The 10349-nt window shown below is 53.1% G+C and overlaps 1 protein-coding gene across 1 annotated transcript in view; it reads right to left on the bottom strand.

Annotated features, from left to right (window-relative positions):
* The window catches only part of PPL (periplakin), a 59504-nt gene that overhangs the window by 4071 nt on the left and 45084 nt on the right, over positions 1-10349 (bottom strand). The window contains exons 14-21 of the mRNA XM_044445670.1: positions 9965-10122; positions 8372-8550; positions 7508-7646; positions 4969-5162; positions 3099-3249; positions 2512-2595; positions 2247-2363; positions 404-496 (exon numbers count right to left, since the gene is read on the bottom strand). Of these exons, the coding sequence (XP_044301605.1) occupies positions 404-496; positions 2247-2363; positions 2512-2595; positions 3099-3249; positions 4969-5162; positions 7508-7646; positions 8372-8550; positions 9965-10122 (1115 nt within the window). The remainder of the gene's footprint in view (positions 1-403; positions 497-2246; positions 2364-2511; positions 2596-3098; positions 3250-4968; positions 5163-7507; positions 7647-8371; positions 8551-9964; positions 10123-10349) is intronic.

Here is a 10349-nt window from a genome sequence, read left to right as displayed (position 1 = left end):
CCACAGTACATATGTTTAGGATTGCAGCTTAGTTCGCCAGTTTTGCTTTTAAACTGCCTTGCTGGCACATTACATGCAGGGCTGCTTTGGAACATCCCCTGTGATTTCTGTGGAATATACGATCTTCCTTGAAAAACCATACTGCGAATTAGGGAAATGGACACGAAGCGACGGCACTGTACAACGTGTTAAGTCGGCATCCCCTGCTTGATCCCGTAACAGCAGCCCTGCGGGATCAAGCCAAGGCTCCGTCTGCTCCAGTGCTCTGTTCCCACGGGAGCCAGCCAGGAAGTGACGTGGCTTCTGCCCATGCTGCATGGACTCCCCTCTGTGGCTGGTTCTTCAGGCACAAGCTGGACGTGTCTCAAAGGCCGCACTGCAAAGCGCAGCTGCTCACACTCACCTGCTTCAGGAGATTCTGGGCAAACTCCAGGTTCTGCAGCCTCTGCCTGTTGACGGCATTCACCTCTGTGAACTTGGCAGCCAGGAGGGCTTCCTGGGGACAGAACACGGAAACACATTCAGAAGAAAAAGGGAACGAGCGCAGGGACCTGTTTGCAGCCTCCGTCAAAGGAAGAGAAGGAAGGAAGGAAACTACGGCCCGCGGGAAGGATCCGGCCCGCCATGGCCATCCATCCGGCCCACGCTGCCGTTCGCTGCCCGTGTGCGCGCTTGCTGCGCGGGCGGGCGGGGAGGTGGTGGCTTGCTCGCTCAGAGTCGGTTTTGGACTCACTGGGAGACCTCCGAGCGAGTGAGCGAGCCACTGTCGCGTGCGCCTGATGCTGCGCACACGCCCGAAGGCACCTCACCGGCCTGCACCCCCAGGCACCCCACCTCACCAGCCCATGACAGTCACCACAGCCTTTCAGCTGGCCCCCTTTTCAAAAAGTTTGAGGACCCCTGCATTAGTCGGTTATGGACCATTGTGTGGCTTCAGCCAGAACCATTTTGAAGAAGTAGCAAGTGGAGGACTTTCTGAAACACAATCATGTTTCGGAACGCTGCGGTTTCTCAAAGGCTTCTCTGCAACAAAAACATCTGTAACAGCTGATCAGGCTTCCCTAAGACTTCGCTCACCACGACCAGTTTCCTACAACGTCTAGGAGACATGGATTCAGAGCAATTACTGATCAGGCTCATTCTGTGCCATTGTCTCATTTGGCCGTGTTTATCTAGAATCCATTCTGACCTATTTCTGCATTGATCTGTAGCATTTTTTTCCAACTCTAAACCAACCTTGCGCATTTAAATGGAGAGCTGAGAGGCCATTGTGGTGGAGTGACAGTGTGCTCAGCTGGGACTCAGGAGGTCTCCGTTCCAGTCTGGACTTGGCCATGTATCTCATCAGGGGGCTCTTTTGCATCATCTAAACATGGGTGACTGATTGTTTGAGGGTTAAACAGTCCTCAGGTAGGCCTACAACAGCCCATAAGCCTTGGTGGGCTGAAGCGATTGTGCCAGCTGGCCCACTGATTCTCAGCCTAACCTGCAGGAAGGCTTTTTGTGAGGCTAAGACAGAGAGGAGCAGGGCCCCATGAAGCCCTCTGGGGTTCCTTGCAAGAGGAGAAAAGGCAGGATAGAAAGGCTCTAACCAGCAAAATAAACAGTTCTCAAAAGCTTGCCGTGTCTCAAAATACACAGCTCTAAATTTATTTTCTCTATATGCGTTTTGCTATTTTTTGAGCCAAGATCTATGTTGGCTGGTTGCTCAGGAAAGGCAAAAGCCAATGGATTATTTTAAGTGCTGAACTGAATATTGGGCCAATGTGTGTGGATTGTCAGCATGGACCAAAATTTACAAAGATGAAATTTCTAGTCCTTGCAGCAGCAAAGCTTCAGGCTCTGCTAGTCACCCTGCAGGAATAGAGTGTTTGCCCTTGATTATATTACAGCAAGCACAGGTAAGTCAAGCTAGAAAGGCGATCCCAAAAACTAGAACATGTAAGAACTGCTCAGGATACCTCAGCATCAGGTAAGGATAGGGCCAGTTGGTTTGAAATCCCCTGTAGTTCACTGGGTTGGGGAAATGGTGAGACTAAACATGAGAGAAACCTACAAATGCTTCTCTCAACTCCTCGGAGCCAAATTAGCTAAAAAATCTGGCAGCTGTGTAAGTGTCGTTCCCATATCACAACCAAAGAAGACTGGCAGAGGCGCTCTGCAAAGTGAGGCTAGGAGATGCCGCAGTCTTTCCAGCAGCCCCCGCTGGCACCGTGAATGGCCCCTCTGCATGGCCACAGAAGTACCTCTTCTTTCACTTTTGCTGCTGGAGACTGGAGTCGAGGCCGCTTGCTCAGGAAGCCATTGCGACCGCTTTCCAGGTCTAGGATGGATCTCAGCTTCTCTGCTTCGAGTTCATAGTCCTGCAGAGAGGAGGGAAGATCAAGCTGTTTCCAGAGAACTGGCCACAGTTACACAGAAGGCAGACCTGCAGTGGGACTTTGTTCTCCCTCCAAGCTCCCCTGTTGCCTAAACAGGCTGTCTGGGTCTGCCCCTCCTCACCATCCTCACCTTCACTGCCTGCTGGTACTGTTGAGCCTCAGCAGACACTTTCTGGACCTCCTGATCCTTGCTTGCAATTTCTTCCAGAAGGGACTGAAAAAAACCAAGCAGATGGATATCAACAAACAAGCCAAGAGCAATGCTTTGTTTTAGAACAGGGATTCAGATCCATTTTCCTATGAAAGGCCATTGGCCCACAGAAAAGCTGAAGGCCAGAGACAATCAACTCTTGGTGCACAGAACTAGTTTGCTGCACATGTTTTCCTACCCTACGGTGGCTAGATGCATTCAATGCAGGTTCTTCACCTAGTTTTCGAATAATACTGCTAGCTTTGCCGTGCTAAACCTTTGCTGTGTTAAACCTTTTCAGAGAGACATTGCAGGGTGGCCTACATCACCCATCATCCTTTGCCATTGGCAGGCCAGATGGCATTTGTTACCAAAATCCTTGGAAGGACGCAAGTTGCCATCTCTTGTTTTCAAATCTGCTTGGCCACCTGTTGGGGGTTCCTTGAGAGAATTTTCTTGCGCCAGTAAGGGCTGCACTGCATTGCCTTTGAGGCCCCTTCCATCTCTGTGATTCAGTCCAAGGTTACCCTTTGGTTCTTCAGCTTGGTTTCCACTTGGCCAATGTTGTCAGTCTCCTGTGGCTCATAGTTAGGCACGTTGCAAAGGAACTGGCTCAGGTTGTCACAGCCACTGCGGTAGCTGGAATAGGCCAGCTTTGCTTTGTCAAGCACCTGAGACCTGCAGAGAGATGGAACAAGATTGCCTTGTGATGGAGCTCACCACCAATTTTACAAAAACCCATCCCATTCACAAATCTAGAGGCTCTGGCAGTTCCTCCGTATGATTATGCAATTTATGACACATTTCTGTGGACTCGGTTCTAATCGCTTCCTTCAGTGGAGTTCTTGTCACCAAGTGTCCATCGATGCTTTTGGTGTGTTGGCTTCTCGGGCCTTTAGGAGGTTTTAGATGGGGAAGCCCAACAGCTACATGCAAACCAAAAGTGAACCAACTCAATGTTGCAGGACCTAACAGAAACCCTCAGCAATGAAAGCTGCAGCCAGGAGGTCCCAAATAATAACGAACTACAGACCTCAGAGCCCATGCTCAGGGTCGGACTTCGTGTTCAACAACGGAACCAAGCTCAGCAGCCTTTGTGCAGAAATCCACTCCTGGTCTGCCCCCACTCCTGGCATTCCTTTTCCGCAACCTAATTTGGGGAGGCACTGCTTTTTAACTGTGGCTGCCTTAGACCACAGAACACCTGCGCTGGAAACCTGGGGACACTGGGCATCCACGCTGACTTCAGCAAGGCAGCCCCTTCTCCTGCAGAGGCCCCACATGGGTTTCTGTGTTTTGGTCACAGTGGGCTGCAGTGGGAAGTCTGAATCTAGTTTTTATACGGCTCATCCTATATTCAAATAGTAAAGCCTTTAAGACATGGGTTTTCAAACTAGGGCCTGCAGGCTGGATCCGGCCCGCCTCAGAGGTTTTGGACTCCCCGTGCCCACGCCTGCTGCCGCCCGCCACTCAGAAGTTGTTGTGGACTCGCTCGGAGAAAATGATTTCCAAGCGATCTCCAAGTGGGCGTCGCCGCCCACGCAGCGAGGTGGCGGCTTGCTCGTTTGGAGATCGTTTTGGACTCACTCAGACATCTCCAAATGAGCAGGCCACCACCTCGCCACACACACTCGCCGCTGCCCTGTTGTGCGCCCGCGGGCACCCCTGCCTCACTGGCCCACTCCCACCGCCGCCTTTCAACTGGCCCCCTGTTGAAAAACTTTGAGGACCCCGGCTTTAAGAGCATGGAAACAGCTAGCTGAAAGCATACCCAAGCATAAGAGAGGCATGGGCATCCTTGGAGAAATAAGTAAATTTAAATTATACATAAATTATTATTTAAATAAGTAAATAAGAGAATCCTCCACCGCCAGTGATCAGTACTGTATGACCACTGAGCGTGTCCAGTCCTCACTGAGCTGTTTTGGTTCCTCAGGCTTAAGCTTCTCCTCTTGCAATGAATGAATAAATGGATGGTTGGTTGGTTGCTGGGGATGCGGGGAGAAGTGGGAAGGAGCCAAACCGCCCAATGAGGACTGCAGTGTTCAGTGGCCAGAGAAGGCTGAGGGTTGGGAGGCAGAATGGAACGGAGGGAGGGCCTTGGAGAAGGTCATGGTGGCTGGGACCCTGAGCAGGAGCCCTTCAGAGCCTCTCGTGGCAGGCAGGGCTTGCTTGTAAGCATTAACTGTCACCCACTTGGAGGGCTTCCATAGACAGACTGAAAGAGCAAGTAAATCAACAGATGGCGGCTGGCTATTTCATGCCACTGTTCACCATCGCCTGCTCCAGGTGGGGATGGGGAAAGAAGAACTGGGACAACCCCTCCCCTGCCGCTAATGCCACCGCTTTGCATCAACCCATTTCCTTTCCCACCAGCCAACGCCATCACAGCCAGACCTGTGCTCGATCTGCTTCTTGAGGTTGCCGAAGCGCTGGTTGAGCTTGTGGAGCTCGGCTTCCTGGCGCTCAGTGTCCGGGCAGTGCTCTTGGAACTGGCTGGCAAGGATGCTGGAACACTTCTTGGCCTTCTGCAGGTCCTGTTCGGCCTCACTCAGCAAGGGCTGCTGGGCCTGCAGCTCTGAACCCAAGGCCTGGCCAGGGAAGGAGAATGCTTCTTAACAAAACGTCTCTCAAATGATTTTATTGTAAATATAATTTCTGCCCTCTTTCTAGGACAAGCAGAACAGATTAAAAGTCAGGCCAACCAATAAACCCACCAACCAAACAGTAGAATGCCAGGATAAAAGCTGTGTCAGAAGATAAAAGGAAAAGCAATCCTAAGAGTCCGTTTAAAAAGCAGGCAAAAAATGATGAAATTCCCTTAGTAAACTATTTCATAATTTAGGTGCCTGGAAAAGGCCCTCTCTCTTGTCCTGACCATACTTCTGTCAGAGATGTAACTGGTCCCCATATTAAACTAATGCATGATTTATTTAACTCCTGCTCTGTTGCCCTGTCCAGGGTTGCTCTGGCAGGCAACAAACATATGTTGTTTTCTAAATTCCTGGAATATTTGTTTCCTTCCCCCTCTGCCTCCCCCCCACACCTCTAAATGCCAGTGAGATAATCTGTGCTTCTGGGTTCAAATGTAGCAACAACCCATGGTTTAAACAACCTAGAGCTTACAAGAAACAACAAACCATAAATTCTCTTTCTGGGTAGTTTGTGGTTAAGAATGATTTGCTAGTGCAGCTGAGTTCACACAACATTACAACCCAGAATTCAATAGCCCATGTGTTTGTGGGTTGGCATTATTTGTAAACCCTCCCAATAAGAATATGTTCGGAAGCTGAACATAGCTCCCGGACAGATTTCTATGTGAGACATGCTTGCATAATTGCAGGGACATTTAGAATACAGCTGGGCATATGTGCAAACAACTGATCATGCTCGACAGTACCCTTCTCCAGCCTGGTGGCCTTCAGAGGCATTTGGATCGCAACTCCCAGACTTCCCATCCAGCAGGGCCATTGACTGGGAATTCTGGGAGCTGCGGTCCAAATGTGCCTGGAAGGCTGCTCTGCAGCAAAAGTCACATTACAAGGATGCTTAGGGAATTCAGCATTCTTGTTAAGCTTCCCTCTCCCTGCATCATTGCCCAGAACTGCCTAGGAATGGAGCGTCGCAGCCATGCATTCACACAGAAGTCCAGGGGTACGTGGCGGGGCACCACTGCCTCCTCCTGATGCACCCGGCCCGCACGGCAGTTCGCCACTTCCGTGCAGAGGAGGACATCTGGAACAGCCGCGAGGGTGATTTGGGAGGCCAGATGTGCCTGCGGCCTGAAATGAAGTGCACTCCATCGTTCGGCTTCGTTTTCTTTTCTTTCTTTTCTCATCTTCCTGTTTTGTTTCGTTTTTTACAAGTTTCAAAACCTCCAACATTAGGGGCAATGCTCTGGCTATTCCACTGTTTACTTGGGAAGGAAAACAGCACGCTTTTATGCTAACAGTGAAAAGAAAACACCGAAGAGCCAGCGAAGTGAACGGAGTGAACCGGGGAGATTCGTGTTTGAGCTCATCCATGCAGTTCCCTGGGCGACTTTGGGCCAGCCAGTGGCTCTCAGCCTAGCCTAGCCTACCTCACAGGATTATTGTGAGAATAAAAATGGATCGGAGGAGGATGATCATGTAAGCAGTGCTGGGCTCCTTGGAGGAAAGGCGGGCTACGAGGTGACCCATGGATCGCAGTGGGAGCTGCAGCAATGCAGGGATTAGGAGGCTAAGCACAGACCAGGAAGCGCTCGGACCAGACCAGGCCCTTCAGGCTCACTTAGAGATGCACCGAACGGTGTTTGGGGAGCCAGCATCGCTCAGCTGGACCCTCGCTTGCAATGTGCAGGGCCTTTCTCAGGAGAACGGAGACGCTGCATGTGAAATGCTTCAGATAATCTGGATCAATGCTTAAGGGGTGGCGTGTGCTTCCACAGCAAAAAGAAAATATCCAGGCTGATGCGCCCTTCTCCCGACATGCTGTTTTTCTAGATGCAGGAACAATTTATTTTCTTTATTATATTTTTATCCTGCCTTTTTTCCGTCTGAGGAACTCTGGGTGGCTTACCCCATTTTCCTCCACTTCTGCACTTATCCTCACAAGAACCCTGGAGGAAGGTTGGGCTGAGAGTCTGTGACTGGTGTGAAGTCCCCCAGTGGGCTCCATGGCTGAGCCGGGACTGGAACCCATACCAGCCGAGTCCCAGTCCCGTGCTCTTCACCACGGCTCCACAGCGGCCCTTGGGGGAAGCAGTCAGCCTGCAGCCAGGAATAAATTGGGCTTGTGGGCTCTGACTCCTTAGGTGGCTTCCCCTGCCACTGCCGGGAGGGGTTCCTGTGCACTGGGAGTCTATGGGAATGTGCCACGTTGCCCCTACATAGCAGGGAGTTTAGCCCCCCTGCGCCGCTTCCAAAGGCCCTTCCCCCGGGAAGCGAGCACTCACCAGCAGCTCCTCTCTCTTGCGCTCCAAGGCAGAGATGTCCTCTGGAATCGTGTCTTCGATGGCCAGTTTGTTCTCATACCCGGAAAGCAGGTCTCTCCCTTGCTGCAGTCTCCTCTCAAGGTGATTGGCAACATCCACTCTGGAAAGGCAGGCAGAGACACCGGCTGAAATGTGTGCGTGTGCATGCACAGACTTGCCGTTGATACTTCAATCAGAAGTGGCAGCAAGGGTCTTGCAAGCCTGTGTGTTACGACGCACAATACAGCGTGCAGTGTTAGGTGAAGAATACAGCTTCCTAAAAATGTCACCTTTTGTTTTAATGAGGACACAGGCTTCTAGACCTCATGGTTGCAAAGCAGCATTTGGCTTTGCACCTGGACATTGACTGCTGGAGCATGAGCATTCAGAGAGAATGGCTGGACAAGCTTTCCAAGTGGGTTCTGTGGGGCACTAACTGATTCTCCTCTGGATTAAGACTAGCAAAACCAGAATGTATTATGCAAAAGGAGAAATAAGCAAGCATATTTTATGTATAGGTTGCAGAATTTATCTTTTCTTGTTGCAGAACTTTAAAAGTATCTGAAGTGTTTTGGGTGCATGCATGATAGAGCAACTGCAGCAGCAGCCCCTCCAGCCCTGCAAAGGGGGCTTTCTCCAGCCTGGTCTGGGTGTGCCCGGGACCATTTGCTGCCAAAGCCGGGGCTCCACTGCTGAGCCAAAAATGGCGCTCCCATAAAGAAGGGCGTTCAAAGAACCCTGAGCAGGGGAGCCGCCCCATCATGCAGACCCCAGTCAGAAGACCGCAGACCCCACCCGCTCTGTGAAGGTCCCTTTGCCAGTCAGAGAAGCCCCCAGGGCACCTACTTGTCCTGAGCCGCACCCAGCAGCTGCACGATGCGGTTGTACTTGTTGTTGGTTTCCTCTGCCTTGTTCTTCACCAAAGCGGTGCTGCCGGCATCAGGCACCGATTCCAGGAAGGCCTCGCACTCCTGGATCTTGCGCGCCTTCTCGGGCTCGATGCGCCGAACCTCATTGGCGATGTTCTGCGAAGGGACACGCGGCTGATGAGCGGCGTGAGTGGCGGCATCTCTCCACTGCCGGCGGTCTCGTTGGCAGGGCCGCAGCCCTCGTGGCTGGCATGGCCGCTGCCCCACTTTAGGGGATCCGAGTGAGCTGGCAGGATCCGTGGGCCCCTCTGACCTGCTCCATCCCACTCAACCAATCTTCGGCTGCTGCTGAGCTGGCCCAGGTAGAAATGCTTGCAGCCCTGCCAACCTTGGCGGAGCAGGCCTCCCTGCATGGCCTGCCCGCTTGCCTCGTGAGCTGTCAGCCCCCGCCCCGAAGTTCGGGCCTCCTCCTCTGCTGCTTTGCAGGATCCCTCCTCGGTCCCGCTCCTGAGCTAGGCGAACTCAAGCTGCAGGGGAGTTTGAAACATGCACTGACTGACGAGAGAGATCAGTCCTCCATTGTGTGGAGGAGGAAAGAGAGAGCAGACCTGGCACGCTCTCTATTTCTATGTTTCTATACTGGGGAAAGTCTCCTGGGAGAGGGTACTGGAAGGCATGGGAGTTGAGGAGGTGTGGATGGCACTAAAAGGGGAGGTTTTGGAGGTGCAAGCCTTGACGATAATGCTTTCGGACATGCCCATGGTGGGCATCTCATGAGCGGAGCTGACTGGAGCCGGGGGTCAGACTAGATGGCCTGGGAGACCCCTTCTGACTCGCTCTGTTTCTACATTTCTTTTCTCAGGCACGGGCTAGGCTCCATCCCCAGGCTTTCCACAGCAGCCCCTAGACCTGAGGTGGGCAGCTTGTGGCCTCCTCGGTGTCTGGACTCACAGCTCCTGGGATCCACATGCTTGGCTACACCAAAGCATCTCCAGGTCCCAAACTGCTCACCCACCCTGGACCCAGCTCTCCGGTCCTGAGGGGACTGCTCTCCACTGCTGCCTGGCGGGCCTTGCTCAAATCTGCAGTGGCATGAAGGGGCCCACCTAAACAGAAGCTGCACTCTGTGCTCCTGGTTCCCGGCTCCAGGGAACCACTGGATACATGGGTGGAGCCCTGGGTTGGGCGCGGGTGCCGAGGAACATCCAGCCCTGGGTGCAAGGCAGCCAACTGCGAGTGCGGCATGCCGTGCTTGAGGCCCGATCCACGACCCACAGCACGGCAAAGCGGCAGAATCCCGAGGCAGCAAAACGGTCTGAGGGTGCGGCATTTCTGAATGCTTCTTATCCCTTCCAAAAGCCTCCCAGCAAAGACCAAGCCCGTTTCCCCCTCCTATGCTATTTCCCCAATCTTGGGGCAGAGGCGTTTGCCTTGGGAAACGTCAGAAAGTAGCATTCTGGTCCATTCCTGTCCTCGAAAAGGGTACCGCCCGTTTTCCCCGCTTGCTTCATACTGCTGCATGTGGAAGCTCAGCCTCGGGGGTCTGCCCGCTCCCGGAGGCTGCCCTTACCTTAAGGTCCTTGGCCCGCTCTGCGCTGTCCTGGACGGCTCGGCTTTGCTCCAGCGGAGGGCGCAGGTTGACGGTGATGGCCTTCTCCTGCTTCTCCAGCTCACTGTTCACCCTCTCCAGGCCGGCGAGCAGCTGCCGCCCCTGGACGGACGTTGCATCTGCGAGAGGAAAAGAGCTGTTTGGTTTTGCTGAGAGGCCCAGCTGGGAGCTGCTGGCACGGCCCCCATCACAGAGCGGCCGCTCGCTCGCAGGGGGCGAGGCCGGAGGTGCGGGCCAGCCACACTCCTCCTCTGCCTCCAGAGCGGGGCGGAAAACAGGTTCAGCACAGGGGCTGTCCCCTAGTGAGCCCTCTCCCAGCGTATTCCAGGGGAGACGGGCAGGACCG

Source organism: Varanus komodoensis, unplaced genomic scaffold (genome assembly GCF_004798865.1).
Source record: "Varanus komodoensis strain SLA01 unplaced genomic scaffold, ASM479886v1 scaffold49, whole genome shotgun sequence".
Classification (NCBI taxonomy): Eukaryota; Metazoa; Chordata; class Lepidosauria; order Squamata; family Varanidae; genus Varanus; species Varanus komodoensis.
The sequence above is the reverse complement of the archived record's forward strand: the minus strand, read 5'-3'. Positions and strand labels throughout refer to the sequence as shown.